Source organism: Citrus sinensis, chromosome 5 (assembly GCF_022201045.2).
Source record: "Citrus sinensis cultivar Valencia sweet orange chromosome 5, DVS_A1.0, whole genome shotgun sequence".
In the NCBI taxonomy this organism is placed as follows: domain Eukaryota; kingdom Viridiplantae; phylum Streptophyta; class Magnoliopsida; order Sapindales; family Rutaceae; genus Citrus; species Citrus sinensis.
Window position 1 is genome coordinate 24,069,760 of NC_068560.1, and position 23,135 is coordinate 24,092,894.

The following is a 23,135-nucleotide window of genomic DNA, read 5'->3' on the forward strand; positions in this document are numbered from 1 at the left end:
GTTTAAAATAAACATATATTGAATATATGAAATCATATCACAAACTAGTGCCCACATGCTTATTGCTGTATAGGCAACTTTTGGTCATGTGCTTGCCATTAAAGTTTTGCATAAGTTCCAAGTTTAGATGCTAAGATCTCATCCAGTTTTACAATTGGATTATGCCATGGTTTCAGCATAATTGTGATGGATTAAAACATTTGGAATGAGGATTTAATAACTGATTGGATGCAGAGAAGTGGAGTTTGTAATTTGTGAAACAGGTTATTAGAGAGGATTTTTAGAAGTAGTGATGCAAAATAACACGCAGAAGACGTTCGACAAAATGACCGCAAGAAATGAAACAAATCGGTTGCCTTAAATTGTTGTCAGTGCCATGTCCAGAGGCACCTCGGGATTCAGAAAGAGCTCAGGAGTCTACCGGAAAATACTCGGAATTAGATCGGTAAACTCACTTAGCTCTTAATCAAGCTTCAATTTGGTCGTCAAGTCATACATTTATCTAGAATTTCTGATTCTTTTGCATGATTATTCGTGAAATCTCACATGCAACGGTATGAGGTCCATATTCTTGTTATTAGTATTATACAATAAGTCATTTACTTGCTTTGACAAAAGCGTACATTTATTGACTGTTAAGCATGATAACGGTATCATATATGGACATAAATCCAGATCCCTGATTAATTCTTTGATTGGGCATGCTTCCTCGAAAAATCAGTCTATGAATCGATAACATACACATCACAGTTCGAGTTTTGCTTCAATCTTTTTTGATTGAATTGGATTATATATGACTTTCAATAAAATAGATGCAATTGAAAAAAAAAATTCAATCTTTTTCTTTTCAAGTTTAAAATTGTTTAAGTTAGTAAAAGATTAAAAGCCTTAAAATATGCTTAAGGAAGGACATAAAACCTTAAATTGACAAGAGTTGTTAAATTTGCTTAAGTCGGTACAAGATTAGAAGTCTTGAAGGCTATTCTAGGTAAGGCATAAGACCTTAAGCAAGTGCAAGGTTAGAAGCCTTAAAGGCTATTCTAGGTAAGGCATAAGATCTTAAACCGATAAGAGTAGCTTAAAATTGCTTAAGTCAGTTAAAGGTTAAAAGTCTTGAAACATGCTCTAGATAAGTCATAAAACCTTAAATTGATGATACATGCTCACCCATGGCGTGGTCAGTAGAGGAAGTAAAATAAGTTGCTTAAGGCTTTAAGTTTGTAAAAAATTATAAACTCTATAGTTCCCAGTCTTGATTCATTTCACTCTCAATACTAAAAATTGGGGGACTGATGTTTGGTAACGGAAAAAGGAGAAAGAAATGGAGAGTGGAGGTGTGACTTTGACCTCATCCTTAACTTCTGAGAGTGGGAAGAGAATAAAGGGGAAAGAGGGGAGTGGGGAGTTACCTGGGGGGACTATTTATTTATTTTTTCTCTCTTCTCCTGGGGATCTTTTTCTCTCTTCCTCTCATGGAAAATTCTTTCTTTTACACTCTACTTTACTTTCTGTAAATTACTCGAAAAGCTTTGGGTTTTAAGGCAATATTTATTAAGCCAAATGAGTGGTGGCACAAGTTTTTCCGAAAGGCCTAGAAACTAACTTGAGCGTCGGAGGGTTCACACTGAAAAAACTTCCGGCGCCTCTGACCGTCTTCCGTGATTTTAGGTATTTGCAGTTTAATCGCCAGTGGTCACAGGACATCTTGACAATTACCCAACCGAATCTCCGCCAAATAAATTTAATGCTGATGCGGAAGTATGGTATCAAGTCGCTAACCGACTCAATCGGATTTCGGCATCAACAGTAAATTTTATGATAAATAGAATCATAATATTAAAATAAATGTATTAAAATTTTATATTATTTGGAGTATTATGTAAAATAATAATTTTAACAATATTAGTATGTGAGAATGTTTTTAATTGTAGAATGTATTTAATGCAAATATTTATTTAAAATCTCTACAATAAATAAAAATTTATTATTAAAATAAAAATAATAATTTAAAAATTGAAATTTAATTAAAATATTAAATATTGTAATATTGTTAGTCTATTGCGTAGATTACATTATTTATATGGTATTTTTATTTACTAAAAATTTTAAAGTCAATTGTTTTTTAAATAATAGAGGTAAAGGGTATAATGGTCAAAAGGGGGTCTTGATGTCTCTCTTTCAAAATTTGAGGGTGTTGATGACCATTTCCTCAAATCTTGAGGGTGTAGATGTCTTTTTTCCTAAAATATTTAAAAGAAAACACACTATTAACTATATGATTAAAGTACAATTAAGACATTTTAAACTGGAGTACTGAATGATAAACCACATGTCCTTCCCCACAAATGTTGTAGTAGAAGATTTTTGCATGGGTATTTTGAAGTAATCAATGATGTTACAGGCTTAGAGATACCTTCTAAGTGTGTTATTCTAAGATGTAATAGGCTTAAAAATACCTTCTAAGTGCGTTATTCTTAAGTTGATATAAGAAATTCTGAGTTCCAACATACTTCTTGTAGTATTAATAAATTTGGTTTGAACAAAAACAAAAAAAAACTTATACTCAACAAATTGTCTTTACATATTTATAAATATAGAAGTTGAAGAGTATTGATTTGTTCTAAAATTTTAACCTTTAAAATTTTAAAACATTATTATGTTATATAATTTAATAGTATAATGCATTAAGATCAATTAAAACAATTCTATGAAATTGAAATGTCAAAAGACATGAATGACTGACGCCACAGATTTTAGTCTCCTTTAAAATATTTTAATTTTTCTTTTCTTTCTTTTTATGTTTACTTTTGAAAAAGGAGATTCATATTAAATCACAATTGAGTCTCGCGTGAAGACTTTTCATTCATACTTTTACTTTCGGCGGTTTGGCCTCGGAATCGCGGATACTTTGATGAGTGAGTCTAGATATTTTGACGTAAGCAATTGTTAGGTACCATTTCAAAACAATTAAAAAAAAATTGCTGCCAAATTAACAATCAGTAAAATTGATAATATTATAAAATTATGTTATTTAATAATGTTATTAACTATTGTGAAAATAATAAAGAATAAGTGGTACATATTAATATCAATAGAAGAAAACTGTCAATCTCCCCTTTAAAATTTATCATAATTTTTTTGAAGTTGCAATATTAAACAATCCAATAAATTTTTTAGAGGGCAATTCCATCTGTTGTGCGAAAAGAAAAAGGAAAATTTAAAAATTTAAAAAATGAATCAACTTTAGTAGTAATTTTGAAATAAAAACTTTGACAGTTAACAAAATATTTATTAACAAAAAAGAGAGTTTGGTGGGTTTTATAATTCAACTGTTAATTTCATCAAACAAGTTGCTCACAGTAAGGTAGCAATATTGTCATTGTTAATTATAGCTATTATAGAAAGTTTGAAAATGCTGATTGCCGACAGGATTTTGTTTCATTATTTGCACTTTTTTTTTCTTTTTCAATGTGGGAATGCAGATTCAATAAGGATCCCAAGTTTGAAAATTTCGTGATCAATTAAGGTAGCGTTTACTTTTTGGATTGGATTGAGAATATTGAGGAGTGGGAATTCTAAGATTGAGAGTGTGGAGTGGGAGTGGAAGTAGGTTGTTTACTTACACTGGAATGGAAACATGGAATGGAGATTAGAATCCAATTTATGTGTTTACTTTGTCTTGGATTGGGAGTAAATAGTTTCAAATTACAATTTTATCCTTATTTAAAGAATTATAGTTTTTAATTACAAAACTAATAAAAAATATATTTAATGAATAATATTTATTTTATTATATTTTTAAATTTATTATAATTATTAATATTCTTAATTATGAACAATAAATTATTAATTTTAATATCAAATGAAATGTTATTTTATTTTATTTAATATAATTATATTAAATTTATTATTATATAAAATAATAATATAATATTATTTAGTACAAAATTAGTATTTTCTTAGAATAAACTATTTATTATTATTAATATTAAATAAATATAGTACTATTATTTTTAAAATAAATATAATAATATTATTTAAATAAATATAATATTATTTATTTTATTTTATTAATTATAAAACATAAAATAAAAAAAAAGGGTAGAAATGGGAGAGGTGGGAGTGAGAATCCACTCCCACTCCCCCTCCAAAAATGAGTGGGGCCCACAGATTGGGATTCCCAATCCCTCCCCATTTTGAGTAAGTAAACGATGGAGTGGGAGGAATCCACACTCTTCAATCTCACTGCAGCAAGTAAACACAGCATAAGTCTTTTCACACTCATGGCATTAACTCACTATGAATTCAGATTGGTTTGTAAGGAAAGAGGGACATTATAGTATAGCTTAAGGGCTTACTTCACTCTTTTTTTTTACTATATGATATTTATTAAGAGTACAACTCATATTATATGAAATTATAATTGATATTTAAAAATCAAACTATTACTGGGACTAGTTTACATAAGTTCTTATGAAGCACCGCCGAGATTTTTACCCTCTCTAATATTCGAGAGACATCTACTTCACTCACATTTCGAAAGAAAAAGAATGTCTTCAATCAAATTGAGGAAGGAAATAAAATCCCATGAACTTACAATTGTGAAGTTTGGGTTCTAACCACTTGGCTTACCTTACTTCACATGGTTAAAATATTTAAGCATATTCTAGGTAAGGCATAAGACCTTAAGCAAGTGCAAGGTTAGAAGCCTTAAAGCCTATTCTAGCTAAGGCATAAGATCTTAAACCGATAAGAGTAGCTTAAAATTGCTTAAGTCAGTTAAAGATTGAAAGTCTTGAAACCTGCTCTAAATAAGTCATAAAACCTTAAATTGATGCTTTAAGTTTGTAAAAAATTATAAACTCTATAGTTTCCAGTCTTGATTCATTTCACTCTCAATACTAGAAACTGGGGGATTGATGTTTGGTAACCGAAAAAGGAGAAAGAAATGGAGAGTAGAGGTGTGACTTTGACCTCATGCTTAACTTCTGAGAGTGCGAAGAGAATAAAGGGGAAAGAGGGGAGTGGGGAGTTACCTAGGGGGATTATTTATTTATTTTTTCTCTCTTCTCCTAGGGATTTTTCTCTCTCTTCCTCTCATGGAAAATTCTTTCTTTTACACTCTACTTTACTTTCTGTAAATTACTTGAAAAGCTTTGGGTTTTAAGGCAATGTTTATTAAGCCACATGAGTGGTGGCACAAGTTTTTCCGAAAGGCCTAGAAACTAACTTGAGCGTCGAAGGGTTCACGCCGAAAAAACTTCCAGCGCCTCTGACCGTCTTATGTGATTTTAGGTATTTGCAGGTTAATCGCCAGTAGTCACAGGACATCTTGACAATTACCCAACCGATTCTCCACCAAAAAAATTTAATGCTGATGCGGGAGTTTGATATCAAGTCGCTAACTGACTCAATTGGATTTCTGCATCAACAGTAAATTTTATGATAAATAGAATCATAATATTAAAATAAATGTATTAAAATTTTATATTATTTGGAGTATTATGTAAAATAATAATTTTAACAATATTAGTATGTGAGAATGTTTTTAATTGTAGAATGTATTTAATGCAAATATTTATTTAAAATCTCTACAATAAATAAAAATTTATTATTAAAATAAAAATAATAATTTACAAATTGAAATTTAATTAAAATATTAAATATTGTAATATTGTTAGTCTATTGTGTAGATTACATTATTTATATGGTATTTTTATTTACTAGAAATTTTAAAGTCAATTTTTTTTTAAATAATAGAGGTAAAGGGTATAATGGTCAAAAGGGGGTCTTGATGTCTCTCTTTCAAAATTTGAGGGTGTTGATGACCATTTCCTCAAATCTTGAGGGTGTAGATGTCTTTTTTCCTAAAATATTTAAAAGAAAACAAACTATTAACTATATGATTAAAGAACAATTAAGACATTTTAAACTGGAGTACTGAATGATAAACCACATGTCCTTCCCCACAAATGTTGTAGTAGAAGATTTTTGCATGGGTATTTTGAAGTAATCAATGATGTTACAGGCTTAGAGATACCTTCTAAGTGTGTTATTCTAAGATGTTATAGGCTTAAAAATACCTTCTAAGTGCGTTATTCTTAAGTTGATATAAGAAATTCTGAGTTCCAACATACTTCTAGTAGTATTAATAAATTTGATTTGACCAAAAAAAAAAAAACTTACACTCAACAAATTGTCTTTACATATTTATAAATATAGAAGTTGAAGAGTATTGATTTGTTCTAAAATTTTAACCTTTAAAATTTTAAAACATTATTATGTTATATAATTTAATAGTATAATGCATTAAGATCAATTAAAACAATTCTATGAAATTGAAATGTCAAAAGACATGAATGACTGACGCCACAGATTTTAGTCTCCTTTAAAATATTTTAATTTTTCTTTTCTTTCTTTTTATGTTTACTTTTGAAAAAGGAGATTCATTTTAAATCACATGATTGAGTCTCGCGTGAAGACTTTTCATTCCTACTTTTACTTTCGGCGGTTTGGCCTCGGAATCGCGGATACTTTGATGAGTGAGTCTATATATTTTGACGTAAGCAATTGTTAGGTACCATTTCAAAACAATTAAAAAAAAATTGCTGCCAAATTAACAATCAGTAAAATTGATAATATTGTAAAATTATGTTATTAATAATGTTATTAACTATTATGAAAATAATAAAAAATAAGTGGTACATATTAATTTCAGTAGAAGAAAACTGTCAATCTCCCCTTTAAAATTTATCATAATTTTTTTGAAGTTGCAATATTAAACAATCCAATAAAGTTTTTAGAGGGCAATTCCATCTGTTGTGCGAAAAGAAAAAGGAAAATTTAAAAATTTAAAAAATGAATCAACTTTAGCAGTAATTTTGAAATAAAAACTTTGACAGTTAACAAAATATTTATTAACAAAAAAGAGAGTTTTGGTGGGTTTTATAATTCAACTGTTAATTTCATCAAACAAGTTGCTCACAGTAAGGTAGCAATGTTGTCATTGTTAATTATAGCTATTATAGAAAGTTTGAAAATGCTGATTGCCGACAGGATTTTGTTTCATTATTTGCATTTTTTTTTTCTTTTTAAATGGGGGAATGCAGATTCAATAAGGATTCCAAGTTTGAAAATTTGGTGATCAATTAAGTCTTTTCACACTCATGGCATTAACTCACTATGAATTCAGATTGGTTTGTAAGGAAAGAGGGACATTATAGTATAGCTTAAGGGCTTACTTCACTTTTTTTTTTTTAATTACATGAGAATATTTCTAAAGAGTACAACTCATATTATATGAAATTACAATTGATATTTAAAAATCAGATTATTACTGGGACTAGTTTACATCAGTTCTTATGAAGCACCGCCGAGAATTTTACCCTCTCTAATATTCGAAGGACATCTACTTCACTCACATTTCGAAAGAAAAAAAATATCTTCACTCAAATTAAAGAAGGAAATAAAATCCTATAAACTTACAATTGTGAAGTTTGGGTTCTAACCACTAGGCTTACCCTAGTGGCTGCTTACTTCACATGGTTAAAATATTTAAGCCAAGTACTTAACATTTACCTGAGAAGAATTAATTTTTGTTATGCGAAGGTTATCATTTTACCTAAAATCTTCACATAAATTTATAATCATTGATCTTTAGATTCAATAATAGAGAACGCGGCTGATTTGGCAACTTAAATAATAGGAAAAAAGCAACCCACATCTTGAAGGTTAATTTGCTTAAATGGTCACATAAACCCTGTTAGTTTCATAAATAGCCACACAAACTCTCTTAATTTCATAAATAAATATTATATCCTTTGATTATAACAACCCAAATAAATATAAATATAGTAACAAAATAATATTAAATAAATAAATATAATATGATACAAATAAAATATTATAATAAGTATAATTATTTTAAATGAAAATTATTTTTTATATTTAGTTATTATTAGTTTATCCCAAAGGATTTTATTAATACTAAAATCTATTAATCTGAAACTTGCCTTTAAGATTTATACTAATATAGACATAATTAAAAACGATATTGTAAATAAAATAATATAAATTTCATAAATTACTGTGAATGTTAGGTAAGTTATTTTAATATTATTAATATGTCAAATATATTTTATTATTATTAAAAAATAATGCATATTAATAATATTAAAATAACTTTTCTAATATTCAAAATATTTTATAAATTTTATCTTATTTTATATATTATATTATTTTAAGTTTAAATTATATTTATTATAGAAGTTTATTTAAACTCAATTATTGGGTTGTTGTAATCAAGGATATAATAATAAAAGGGGTCTATTTCACTATTTATAAAACTAAGGGATCTATGGGATCATTTAAGAAAATCTTAGGGATGGGGTGGCCTTTCCCCCAAAAAATAGAAGAATAATTACTTTAATTTAAAAGATGATAAAGCAAGCAATACTAAAGACTGTTTTTTACTTCAAAATATCTACGTATATACCTAATACATCATCACATGTAATTGTTAGTAACAAATAATCATACTCAATGAATTTTTCAGCCGAAAAATGCTTATCTCTACTTAAATTTTTATTTTAGTGAACTCTTCTTACACATATGAAAGTAGCAGCCACCACTCATCTTTTTAGATGAATGGCAACAAATAATAATTAATATTTTTTAAAAAAATACTAATATTACAATTGGACTACTACTTATGAAGTAATGTTCAGATTTTAACTCTCATTAATATTCGAAGGACGTTTATGCAACTTACATTTTATAAGTGAGAAGACTACCTTCACTTTTATGAAGTACTATCCGGATTTTTTTAACTGTCACTAATATTTGAGGGACGTTTGCTACATTCACATTTTGTAAGGGAGAAGACTATCTCTACTAAATTATTTGTGGTCGAACACTTGTTCTCACGCATTGTGAGAACACTCGTTCTCATAAAGGAGAAGACTACCTTCACTTTTATAAAGCACTACCTAGATTTTTTTAATTGTCACTGATATTCGACAAACGTCTACTGCATTCACATTTTATAAGGAAAAAGACTACATCTACTAAATTATTTTGGGTTAAACGCTTGTTCTCATACATTGTGAGAGTAAGTGCTCTCCCACCCTGTCAAAGGCCGATTGGTAATAATAATAAAAATTAGGGTCTTGCTCTTGAATTTTACTCTGCAAATATATATATATATATATGTCCATTGTTGGATTTCTATTTGCTAATCCAACGGACAACGGTTATCCAACCGTAAAGTTATAGGGATTACCTCCAAAGGACACGGCCCACAAATAAAAAGTAAAAGAAGGCCACAAAGCATAATTCTTCAAAGTTCAACTCAGTCTTTCTTTGCATTCATTAATTTTCAATCGACAAACCCTCTTCGTACTTCCATCTTTCGGTCATGTACAAACACATTTTTCTTCTGTCTGTTGTGTTCGTTGTTGTTTGTTATTCATCTTTTTCCATCAACTCTTTTGAATTTTCAATCTTCTAATCTCAATTGGTTTAGCTCTGTTCTTTATCCAGTTGTGTCCAGCTGTGCCGCTGTATCTGTTTTATTCTGTATCTACTCTTTGTATTTTATTATTATTGTTATTAGTCTACTCTGCCCCATCTCATGGACTTGTGTTTAATCACCCAGTGTGCTTCCTAACTAGTCAATTGTTTTTCAAAAATTCAGAAACAAATAGAGAGAGAGAGAGACACAGAGGAAAAGGATTGAAGATGGCTGAAATCATTCTTACTACTGTTGTACAAGTTTTAAAGTGCTTAGCTCCTCCGGCATATCGCCAAATTAGCTATTTGCGTGAGAGTAAGTACACTAGCAACTTACAGAATCTCAAGACTGAAGTTGAGAGTCTGAAGTCTGAGAGGGTGAGTACACAGCACCTGGTTGATGAGGCTAAAAGAAAAGGGGAAGAGATTGAAGAGAACGTTGAGAATTGGCTTGCAAGCGCGAACAATGTCATTGTTGAGGCAGATAAATTTACAGACGATGAAGCCACTGCAAATAAGCGTTGTTTCAAGGGGTTTTGTCCAAATTTGAACACCCGCCGTGGGCTTAATAAGGAAGTAGAGAGGCAGAAGAAGGCTATTGTCAAAGTCCGAGAAGCTGGAAGATTTGATAGAATTTCCTACCGTACTGCTCCGGAGGATATACGGCTTATCTCTAGCAAAGACTACGAGGCCTTTGAATCAAGAATGCCTACTTTGAGGAGTATACTCAGTGCACTGGAAGATCCTGATGTCAACATGCTTGGGATTTATGGAATGGGTGGCATTGGAAAGACAATGCTGGCGGAAGAAGTTGCTAGGAAAATCAAGAGTGACAAAATCTTTGATCAGGTGGTTTTTGCTGAGGTGTCCCAGAGTCAAGACATACGAAAGATTCAAGGAGAAATCGCAGATAAATTAGGGCTGAAATTTCATGAAGAAAGTGAACCAGGAAGGGCAAACAGCCTATTTAAACGAATAAAGGAAGAGAAGAAGATCCTGGTAATTTTGGACAACATTTGGGAAAATCTTGATTTGCGGGTTGTTGGAATTCCTCACGGAGATGACCACAGGGGTTGTAAAATATTATTGACTGCAAGAAGTCTAGATGTATTGTCCAGGAAGATGGATTCCCAACAAAATTTCGCTGTTGGCATTTTAAAAGAAGTAGAAGCTTGGAGTCTATTCAAGAAGATGGCTGGTGATTATATTGAAGGTAGTGAATTCCAATTGGTAGCAAGGGAGGTGGAAAAGGAATGTGCAGGTTTGCCTGTTTCCATTGTGACTGTCGCAAGGGCATTAAGGAACAATAAGAGTTTATTTGATTGGAAGGATGCATTGGAACAGCTAAGAAGGCCTCCCTTAAAAAATTTTATGAATATACAGCCAAATGCACATAAAGCCATAAAGTTGAGTTACGACAACCTAGGAGGGGAGGAGCTCAAGAACGTCTTTTTGCTAATAGGATATACAGTCATAGAATCCATTGATGATTTGTTAATGTATGGAATGGGATTGGGTTTATTTCAAGGCGTCAGTAAGATGGAAGAAGCACGAGCTCGGGTACATACACTGGTGCACAAACTCAAAGCTTCTTGTATGTTGCTTGACCATCTAAGCAAGAATGAAGAGTTCTTTTCTATGCATGATGTCGTTCGCGATGTTGCCATATCAATTGCATCTAGCGAGCATAACGTGTTTTCAGCTACAGAGGAGCAGGTTGATGGTTGCAGGGAATGGTCAGAGGAAAGTGCAGTAAAACTTTATACCTCGATCGTCTTACGTGATGTCAAGACTAATTTGCTTCCTGAGCTAGTCGAATGTCCCCAGCTTAAACTTTTCCTTATACATGCTGATAAAGAATCTCCATCATTATCAATTGCAAACAATTTTTTCGAGAGGATGATACAGGTCAGAGTTATAAACTTGAGTTACGTGGATCTACTGTCACTACCTTCGTCACTTGTTCTCCTGTCAAACCTTAGAACACTGAGTTTGTATTATTGCAAATTGCTAGATATAAGTGGTATAGGAGACTTGAAGAAACTAGAATTCCTTTGCTTAAGAGGTTGTGATATTAGGCAGTTGCCTATAGAAGTAGGTGAATTGATTTGTCTAAAGTTACTTGATTTGAGAGATTGTAGCAAACTAGAAGTTATTCCACCACATATATTGTCAAATTTATCCCATTTAGAAGAACTAAATATAGGTGATAATAGCTTTTATCACTGGGAGGTGGAGGTGGACGGGGTCAAGAATGCTAGCCTTAATGAGTTGAAGCATTTGACCTCTTTACAATTACGAATAAAAGATATCAACTGTCTCCCAAGAGGCTTGTTCTTCGAGAAGCTGGAAAGGTACAGAATATTAATCGGAGATTTCTGGAATTGGAAGTACAACATTTGCAGTAGAGATTTCAGAATCGGGCTGAGTAAAAGGATTTGCTTGAAGGATGTGCTGATCGTGCAACTGCAGGGAATTGAACACCTTGGATTATATGGATTGCAGGAGCACGATGTCGAGAGTTTTGCTAATGAATTAGTCAAAGTGGGTTCTTCACAACTCAAGCATCTCTGGATCGAAGGATGCCACGAGGCCCACGACGCCCTCAATTCGGCAGAGTCAAAGGTATGATCAATTTTGCGAATTATAAATCATTTTGTTAATTTATACGTTAGACTAAAACTAGAAATTTCAAGTGAGTCAAAGTTAACTTTCGAAAGTTGTCAAATTATCATATTTATACTCATTTTCAAAGTAAACAAACTTTGCAAAAATCATTTTTACATGGGATTTAATATGAAAATATTTAATAATATTATAATAAGGATGCGACTTTATGTATTGAAAATTACTTTGAACACTCAAATTTAATAAATTTTTTTTCCTAAATTACCCATTGAGTTAATTTACTATTAATGAAAATTTTATCATTACCCCAAAAAAAAAAAAAAACACTTTACACTCGTTCCACACATTTGACAGATCACTGTGTTGTGTTTTTCTTAATCTGAACAGTACTGCCTGTAGGTAGAAATTAGAGTATTTACTAGGTGAAGGAAAAATAAATTTCTTGATTACCATAAAGACACAATTACTTTTGATTTGAAGGCATGGATCCTAATTTCTTATCTTTGTCCAGGCAGTAGAAAAGACGCCTGATCTATTTTTTTCTTTTTTCAATAAACATTATATTTAAGCTTCATGTGCTTTTTCTTTCGATGATGAGAGATATGAATTCGTTACTTATGAGTAATCACAAGAATGGTATTTTAATCGTTCTAAGTTTTTTTAACCTAACTTTGGTGTCGTTCAGAAAAAGGAAATCCTAGATATTTTATTAAGTTCCTTCGTTTATGGCTTACATGGAACTCTTCCAATTATAAGTATCATGGTGCGTTCACTAAACTAAAATAAGAATGGGTAGAAATGAGTATGGACTGAAATGGAATGGGGAATTAGAATAAGTTATCTATTTGAACTTCAGGAATCGAATTGGAATGAGTTAGATTGCTATAATGTATTTACTTCATCTTAAAATTGGGATCATAATGAGTTAGATTGTAGTAAATTACTAAAAAGTACTTAATGAACTATTGTCATAATTATTATTTTCTATTTTAATTATTGTGATTATTTATTCAATAATAATAATTATTATTGTTGTTGTTGTTGTTAACAATATACTAATTAATTGTCAATTTTTTATCATTAATTATCATAATAATAATAATAATAATAAAAAATCAAAATTTATTAATAATTAGAATAATTTTATTAATTAATTATGATAATATATTAATTAAGTATAATATATTAATTATTTAATAATATTATTAATTAAATAATTAACATTAATATTTTAATTATTATTATTAATAACAACAAAAAATTAAAAAATATAAATTAATTAGAATAATTATATTAATTAATTATAATAATTTTCTTTGTTGAGGACAAAATGGATATTTTTTATTTTGTGGGGGGACAAAATGGCCAATCTTGGGAATGGAAGAATGATTCCCACCACCTCCTTGGGAATCAATCTCCCATTCCCCATGATTCGAATTCTGATTCTTGACTCCATTTTGCGAAGTAAACGTCATCAATGATTCTGATTTCGAATTCCAATTCCCCAATCAGGAAGAAAACGCACCATCAAAGTTATAGAATGAGAACCGCGTTAACGGTGCTAAAGCATCAAAGAGAACAAGTTTTGTGGGTGTAGTGAGAAAATAAAAATAAGTAATGCAGGGGTTTGATTTGGGGCTATTTTAAAATTTTCAAGACTGTTCTCAGTAATTAATTTATTTTAAAAAATTTCATAGAGCCTAAGTAGAAGGGTGTTCAGAAAAAATTTATATAGTATAAATAGCCCCCGACCCATATTATTATTATTAAAAGAAAAATTTTAGTTTACAATGATATATTAAGAGAATATTTGTTATTATTTAATCAAAATCGATAACAAGTTTAATTTTTCATATTTTATTATAAAATTCACTCTATTAATTTTTTTCTAAAAAATTATCTTAATTGTGGTATCCAAAATATCAAATTTGGATTTAGTGTAAACTGACTTGTACTAAATTTTAACCTTGTATCACTATGCATTCAGATTATGCGCACAATTACGTTTATACTCTAAACTCAAGATGCCTTCAATGTCAACAGAGACAGGAGGAGTCAACAAATGATATGCGGTCAAATGAAATCATTTTGGAGGACAGAATCAATATCTCTAATATACTTTTCAATGAGAAGGTTGGTTATTGATAACCTAATGGTATAAGTTATTCTTCAATTTATTTCTTTTATTTCTGTTTGTTATTCTTATTTGTTAGCGAACATAGGAAAGAGTAATTAATAATTATATTCCAAAATTATTTTAGAATTTTCATCTCAAAAATCGTAGGGTGTAACAAATACTTTCTTAGAGAAAAGAAAAGTTCCTCTAGACACACTAATTCAACTAATAACAATAAAAAATAATAATAATAATAATCTGTTAGGAGACACTAAATATGTTGCAATTACTTTATAAAACAAATATCTTGACTAATAAATTGATTTGAGTTTTTTGTGTGGTAAAATCACTTTTGTGACTTGCCATTTTCTTTAATATTTGTCTTTAGAGTACACGTCTATTTAGTAAGGAATAATTTGGAAACACTTGAATGCTTATTTCTATGAAAGACTGAAGTAAACTATAACAAGAGCATTAAAGAGATTCTTATTGATTTGTTACTGTGCAGAAATGATTATTACTTGTTTAGTTAGTTTATGTGGAAGAAGAGCTAGGAAATAGGAAGAAAATTGTTAACTGAAAAGAGGTTAATTTTGTGATGGAGCAGGTTGCCTTAACGAAGTTGGAGACCTTGTTCCTGTACTCATTGAATATTGAGAGGATTTGGCAAAATCGAGTTGCAACCATGTCTTGTAGTATTCAGAATTTAACTCGCTTGACCGTATGCAACTGTAGGAATTTAGGATGTCTATTTTCATCTTCTATAGTTAGCAGCTTTGTTCGACTCCAGCACCTTCAGATATGGGGATGCCCTGTCTTGGAAGAGATAATCGTCGTGGATGACCAAGAAGAAAGGAACAAAAATATTGTAATGTTTCCTCAATTACAATATCTGGAGATGAGTAACCTTGAAAAGCTCACAAGCTTTTGCACTGGAGATGTAAATATTATTGAATTTCCCTCCTTGAAGGAATTAAGGATATCTAGATGTCCCAAATTCATGGTGAAATATAAAAGAATTACGAATGACTTAATGGAAAAGGTACGTATATGACTTTTATAATTAATTATTAAATTCTTATATATGTACTTGAAAATATATATTTATCTGCGATAATAGAGCTTAGAGTTTTGTATGGAAAAAAAAAGAAAAGAAAAGGAAAGGAAAAAGGAATTAGAGCTTCGAGTTTTATTGTCATTACCTTCATCACTTGATTTCTTACTAACAAAAGGTCAAGCCATTTAACTCTTTCTTACTTATAACATTCGTTGATAATTAATCTGTATGTTCAGTGCATTGTTATTACTTTTTGAAAGGCTAAAATTTATTCGATAAATATATTGTATAGTGCTAACTACAAATTAATTTTCTTCTATTTTGTTATATTTCCTCCACATAGTACAGTACTAATTTCATGAAATTTTTAGAAAATGACGTCAAGTAATTAATCATTCTTGCAATTTTTTCACTGTTCTAATCTATCACCTAGGGCCAAGTATTCCCCAGTTTGGAAGAATTGAGCGTTGATGTAAAGCACATAGCAGCGATTAATAAATGTCAGCTATTTCGAGAAGACTTGCTTTGCAAACTTAAATGTCTTGATGTGGAGTTTGGCGATGAACGGACGAGTATTTTATCACTTGATGATTTCCTCCAGAGATTTCACGCCATGAAAGTTCTCAAAATAGTTGGAGAATGTTATGTTGGGGAGTCAGAAGAAAAGGTGGAAAATGGAATGGAGGTAATCATAAGAGAAGCAAACAAGTGTTGCGATCTGAAGCACATTTTGAAACAAGAGTCCTCCAATATGAACAATTTGGTTATTCTACATGTAATAAGGTGTAACAATTTGATTAATCTTGTGCCATCTTCATTATCCTTTCAAAATCTAACAACTTTGAAGGTATCGTATTGCAAAGGATTGATGAAAGTATTAACATCCTCAATAGCAAAGAGTTTGGTGCGACTTAAAGAAATGAGGGTAAGTGAATGCAATATGATAACTGAAATAGTGCTGGCAGTTGTTGATGATGCAGTAGATGAGATTATTGTCTTCAGTGAATTGAAGGATTTGGAGCTTTGTGAATTAAAAAGTATGACAAGCTTCTGCTCTGGCCATTGTGCCTTCAAATTCCCATCTTTGGAAAGAATACTGGTGAATGATTGCCCCAGTATGAAGATTTTCTCTGGAGGAGAATTAAGCACACCCAAGTTACTTAAAGTGCAGTTGGATGAGTTTAATAAAGAACTTTGGACTTGGGAGCGTGACCTTAATACAACTATACAAACGTTATATCTTAAAACAAAGGTACGTATTCGTTAATTTTCTAATCAATTAAGAGGTATTGAATTAAACGTACCATTTCTGTTTTGAATCCTGTACTGCTGCATGACTTTATATGTTTTGCAAAATTAAGTGTTAATGGGATTAGTTTATCGGTAATTACCAAATTTTTGTTGTTGGTAAAAATTAGAAAGATGACAAGGAAGAGTACGATAGTAAAGTGAAGGACGAGGGGGAAGATGCACGAGGAAGTTATATCTAATGGTGAGGTCTATTATTATTATTTGTATTTCGAATCGGCTTTCTGATTGCAAGACAACACTCATCTTGTTTCTTTCAGCCGACGATTTCAGGTTGAATGGTGGAAGAGTCCTTCATCCATGTCGTTGCAGTATGTATCTATATATATAGACCGTAGCCAGATTCATTTCTTAGTATTAATTATGTTACCAAATTTCAATTTGTAGGCATCCCAAAGACGTTTCAAGTACCATTTTTCAGTTAATTAATTAAAGATGCATGTGAGAATCAATAATCATGCTTATGAGTCGTGCCTTGTGTTAATTATGCGTTTATTTGTAAGATTGAGGAATTTGAATCAAACATAAAAATCATTAATTTTGTTTACTTGCTGCAATAAAATGGGAATGGTAATAAGAGTAAAGAGCCCCACATAAATTTGGGATTAGTGAATAAGAAGTTGTGAGGTTTGCTGGTGAATCAAACTCATCAGCACTAGACGGTGACGTTTTGGCAAACAGAAGAACATTCAAAGCTCACGGGAAAAGCACGTGTGTGGTCACTTAAGTTCGAGCTTGAAACGACAGTCCAATCATGTCGTCTAAAGGAGGCTTTAAAGTGATGCACATGACAGCCATGTGAGGAAGCCTGACTCAGTTCGTTAAGTTGTTATGCTACGTGTAAGCAGACTGTTCGATCTGGGTTTAGCTGGGAAGTTGCTCTGTTAGCTATAAAAACCAACTGGTATATCAATTGTGGTTAAGCGTGTGTATCCGTAATTCAGAGAGAGAAAGAGTTCAGGGAATGTGTGTAGGGTTCTCTGGTATCTTGTAAACAAATCTCTGTAATTGGGATCCTCCATTGTTAAGTAATAAAAGCTTTGCATAAAACTTTTCCTGTGGATGTAGGTTGTACCATTTGGTGCAACTGAACCACGTAATTGATTCTTGTGTTGTCTGTGGTTGTTTGTTTTCTTGTTTCGATTCTTTCTAGTTCTTGGGTTACATTGTTTCTTTGCCTGGGTTCGTTCTTCAAATATGTGCATCTTGGGTAGTTCTTTATCAAAGGTCCTGGTAGGTGTTTTTTGTCTTGCGCATTATAAAGCAGATTAAAACACTACAGAAGTTCCCATTCACACAGGTGATTTTTTTGTTCCCAACTAAATTTGACGAAACGGAAACGTTATTGAGTTTTCTAATAGAAAAAACTAGATTTCTGAATAACGATAAATTTTATTGAATGTCTGAATAAATAAAACTATGGTTTTGAGCCCCTATTATAACAAGCCTAAATATTGTGAGTTTACCAAAATAAGCAAATCCATAATATACTATGATAATTAGATACCCCCAATCAAAATAAGAAAAGGAAAACAAATGGCACTAAATCTAAATTCTAGAAAAAAAGATAAAAATCTTAGAAGAATCAAGAAATATATAAAAGAATCTTAAAACTAGAAAACGACTAAGAAAGAAATAGAATTTCCGGCTCAACCACGAGGAAGAACGGTGCAAGCTTGTTTTGGATTTTGTTCGTCTCACTGCAAGTTTCGAAACAGTATATTATACACAAAAACAAACACATGCCGGAAGGTACTCTGCTCGAGACACAAAACACCCTACATCAAAATTTTTCATTTCTCACTTATATTTTGACTCAAGGGTCATTCTATAATGCCATGATTAAAATTACAGCACAATGCCGTAATAGGTATGGACTGTTAGATTTGACTGAAAAATCTTCATAATTAATTCTAAATAAATACGTAACCAGTTACCTAAGTAACATGTAATTATCCTTTTTAGATCAAATAGTAGTTTCATTTACTAATCTTATATGCGATTTACAAAATTAATGTGTTTTTGATACTTAATGTTGATTTATAAGTTTTATGTAATATTTACAAATTTTTATTTTGTTTACAATTTTGAAGATCAATTTACAACTCTAACATCAATTTTTCTCTCTTACATTTAATTTACTAGTTCCATGTGTGAATTACAAAAATTTTGTCTTATTTCGTAGTTAATGTCAACTTACAAGTTTTATGACATTTTTCTAAGTTCTCTTATTTTAAAAAACAAAAAACAATTTCGAAGAGTCATTCACTAGTCCAACATTAATTTACCCTTTTTCCCTTCAATTTACTAGTCCTATGTGTGCTTTTCAAATTTTTTCGTTTCATTTCCCACTTAACGTGAATTTACAAGTTTTATGTTATTTTTCTAAATTTTTATTTTTTAAATCCGAAAACCAATTTACCACTCCAACATTAATTTATCCATTTTTCATTCAATTTACTAGTCTTATGCATAATTTATGAATATTTTGTTTCATTACACACCTAATGTCAATTTACAAGTTTTATGTAATTTTTGTAAGTTTTATTTTTTTTACAATTTGAAGATCAATTTACCACTTCTGCATTAATTTACCATTTTTTCCTTCAATTTATTAGCGCTGTGTAGTTTATAATTTTTTTTTTGTTTCATTGTACATTATGTCAATTTACAAATTTTTATGTCATTTTTCATTTTTTTTTTTACAATTCCAAAGACCAATTTACCACTCTAACATTAACTTACCTTTTCTTGAATTTACTAGCCTTCACACTTAATGTCAATTTACAAGTTTTATGTTATTGTTCTAAGTTTTTTTAACAATTCTAAAGACCAAGACCAATTTACCCCTCCAACATTAAATTGCCCCTTTTACTAGCCCTATGTGTGGTTTACAAATTTTTTGTTCCATGTCACACTAAACGTCAATTTACAAGTTTATGTTATTTTTCTGAATTTTTGTTTTTACAATTCCGATGGCCAGTTACCACTAAAACATTAATTTACCTATTTTTCCTTCAATTTACTAGTCATTTGTGTGGTTAACGGAATTTTTTGTTTCATTAGATATTTAATGTGAATTTATAAGTTTTATGTCATTTTTCTAAGTTTTTGTTTATTTTACAATTCCAAAGACCAATTTAGCACTCCTGCATGAATCTGCCCTTTTGTCTTCAATCTACTAGTCATATGAGAGGTTTACAAGTTTTTTTTTTCATTTCATACTTAATGTCAGTTTACAAGTTTATAAGTTTTTGTTTTTCTTACAATTTCGAAACCCAATTTACCACTCCAACATTAATTTACTCATTTTTTTCTTTGATTTACTAGTCCAATATATAAGTTACAAATTTTTTGTCATTTCACACTTAATGTCAATTTACAATTTTTGTCATTTTTTTCACAATTCCGAAGACCAATTTGCCACATCAACATTAATGTACCCCTTTTTTCTTTAATTTACTAATTCTATATGTGGTTTATAAATTTTTTGTTTCATTTTACCGTTAATGTGAATTTAGATTCATTGTTTAGGTAGGTTGACCCGATTCAAATCCAATTGGACTATTGGTATTCTTTTGAAAGTTTTTGAAAACGTTTTTTTGCATTTTATAATTTTAGATAGTATCAAATAGAGGTGGGCATAAGTTGGGTTTGATAGGGTTAGTGAAAATTCAACCCAGTATACTATTGAATGGGTTGAGATAAAATCAACTAAGCCCAACTAAATAAACATGTTTAACCTAATCTAGGCCATCAAAATTTAAAATAAAATAAAGAAAATGATATAAACTTAAAATGAAGCCTATTAAAATCACATATAAATATATTATAAGATGAAAATTCCATTCACTGTCTAGTGTTCTATAAAGAAAGTTGAAAAATCAACTTTCTTAAACTTAAGAAAATTTCAACAATGAGCATCTAGACTTTATTCCTGGATTCTTGCATCTCTTTTTTGAATTCCAAATTCAGACCTTTAGACAATTAGCTAGCATCATGTCCAATAACAAATGAAAGTAATATATAATTATGTACTGTTAAATGTTTACTAAAAAATAAAGAGAAATTGAAACCAACTTGCTTTCAAAACTAATCTTGTAAGATAATAAATTTACTTATACGAGAGAGTGATTTTAGTTTTGGAATTAGAGTCTAGAGTAGCATATACGAGAATGAAATGATCTTTTCTATAAAAAAAAATGAGTTAAAAATTAAGTTAGTCGTGTAGGTCTTTAGAATTTTACAATTGAGGATTACCATATTATTATTATTATTATTATTATTATTATTATTATTAGTATTATTATTAGTATCATTATTATTTACGTGGATTAGATTGGGTTAGATAGGTTCTTCATAATTAACCCAAACCAACCCAATTATTAATTAGGTTCGAAAAAATTAACCCAAGTAACCCACAATAATCCACTCAATCTCATCAAAATTAAATTGGGTTGGATTCGGTTAGATCATGTCCATTTAGGGATGGCAAAATCTGGATCCAGGCCTGCGTTTGGCCTTCTCGATTTTGGATCTGGATGCCAAAATGTTGTACTGGACCCAAATTTAAACCCAATTTTTATGACTCTAGGTCAGATTAAGGTTAAACCTGGAAAAATCTAGGTTTTCAGATTGCGGGGTTTTAAACCTGAATCACATACAAATAAAAAAAGGAAAAATCAAATGCAAATACAAACTTTGTATTTCAATTTTTCAAAGCTATAAACCATTTATAAATACAAATCCATGATATGACATTCACAAAATACAAATCCACGTCTACAATTCAAAATCACGATTCACGGATTCAATTCACGAACTTCAAGGATCGGCGTCTGACAAAGCAACGAAAAACAGTTACTAATGATATGATGATGATGATGAACACATCACAGCTGCGAGCGTGATTCACAAAGGTAGACAAACAATGGCCAAAACCAAGATCGCGATGGATAAATGACGGCCAAATGGAGGCTGATGATGATGATGAATATGAATACAAGGAAGTGAAGCAATGACAAATGATGATGATGATTTGATGAAGAGAAGAACTGAAGAGAGACAAAAAGGATTATTTGATTAAGAGAAGAGAAAGGGTGAATAGAGAGGAAAAGAATGACTTAGCGGCTGTGAAAGTGTGAATTAGGATTTAGGGCATTGGCTATTTTTTTTCCTATTTATATTAAAGTTAATTAAAAAATAGTACTTAATAAAGATATTCGGGTTTGGGTTTCGGATATGCGGGTTCATCTGAACCCAAACCCGAACCCGAGTATGTTCAAATCAGTAAATTATATCAAGATGCCAGATTTATTTTAATCCAGTAAGGTTAAACCTAGCATGGATTATCCGAGTTCGTCCGAGTCCGGGTTGGGTTTGAGTTAAATTACCATTCCTAGGTCTTTAATTTGGATTGGGTTTGCCACCATGAGATTAAAATGATAGTAACACATTTTAATTTTAATTTTAATTTTAATTTTTATTTAGCTGAAAAGTGATAACTGTTATATTTTAGCCAATGAATTAAATAAGTTTGTACAAAAATTTGTGACTGTATCATTATTCATATATATATAGTAGTTTCTAATCTGAGATCTTATAGCGTGATAAAAAATTAAAAAAAACTTTAAAAATGTGTTTGCCCGAACTTTCCCGCACTTTAAATTTTAATTGGAACATTTACATATATATATATATATATATATATATATATATATATATATATTTGCCGTGTCTTGGCCAAATAAATTATAAAAAAACACATACCGAAATTATATATATATATTTTCCGTGTCTTGGCAAAATAAATCACAAAAAAACAGATACCGAAATTAACAAGAATGCAAATGCGGAAGAGGAGAATCAGTGGCTTGGAACTTGGCTTGCCTTCTCTTCCCCTCGACAAAATTAAGGACGGCTACAACAACTTATGATGAACAGCTGGTCCTCCGCTTCAGGCACTGTCACAATCTCATCAAAATTTCTTTGTCCCTCAATTTTCTCGGAAAGCAAACAAAAACCACAATCAAAACAGAAGCGCATTATCCCGAAATTATTAAAATGCCATTTAAAAAAAAAACTTTAAAAAAGTCTTACGAACACGAACTATTAACCTCTTGAATAGCCAATGCCGAGTCATTATTGTCATCCTAAAACCCCTTCACGAGCACAAACCCAGCCCGGTTCTCCTCAACGACGTCGTTGTAGAGCTTCTTCTTGTAGGATTAAATACTTTAGTTTAAATCCGCATCTTTTTCACTTCAAGCAGATCTTAAAGTGGTGATTTGCTGGGAAAGACGATCGATCAAGGAAAATGCAATCCAGGTTAGCCAGCAAACCCAGTTGCTTCGAAAATACAAGATCTGGCGTGCAGCAGCTTCTTAGATTCAATTCTATGACATTCAAGTTATGACAATACTATGATTTTATTTTGGCTTTTGTAGATTTTGTTTTAAAAAAGTAAATATAATTTTTAAAATTTTAGTCGGTTAAAGAAAAATTTTAAAATTTTTT

General features: G+C 30.6%; 1 protein-coding gene across 1 annotated transcript; it reads left to right on the plus strand.

Moving 5' to 3' along the window:
• The first annotated feature begins 9,395 nt into the window (after positions 1 to 9,395).
• On the plus strand, positions 9,396 to 17,241 carry LOC127902125 (disease resistance protein At4g27190-like). Its single transcript, XM_052440738.1, has 5 exons — positions 9,396 to 12,135; positions 14,182 to 14,271; positions 14,862 to 15,296; positions 15,745 to 16,563; positions 16,730 to 17,241. Exons 1-5 carry the CDS (start codon positions 9,739 to 9,741, stop codon positions 16,799 to 16,801), a joined length of 3,813 nt encoding a protein of 1,270 aa, XP_052296698.1. The 5' UTR covers positions 9,396 to 9,738; the 3' UTR covers positions 16,802 to 17,241.
• The last annotated feature ends 5,894 nt before the right edge of the window (positions 17,242 to 23,135 follow it).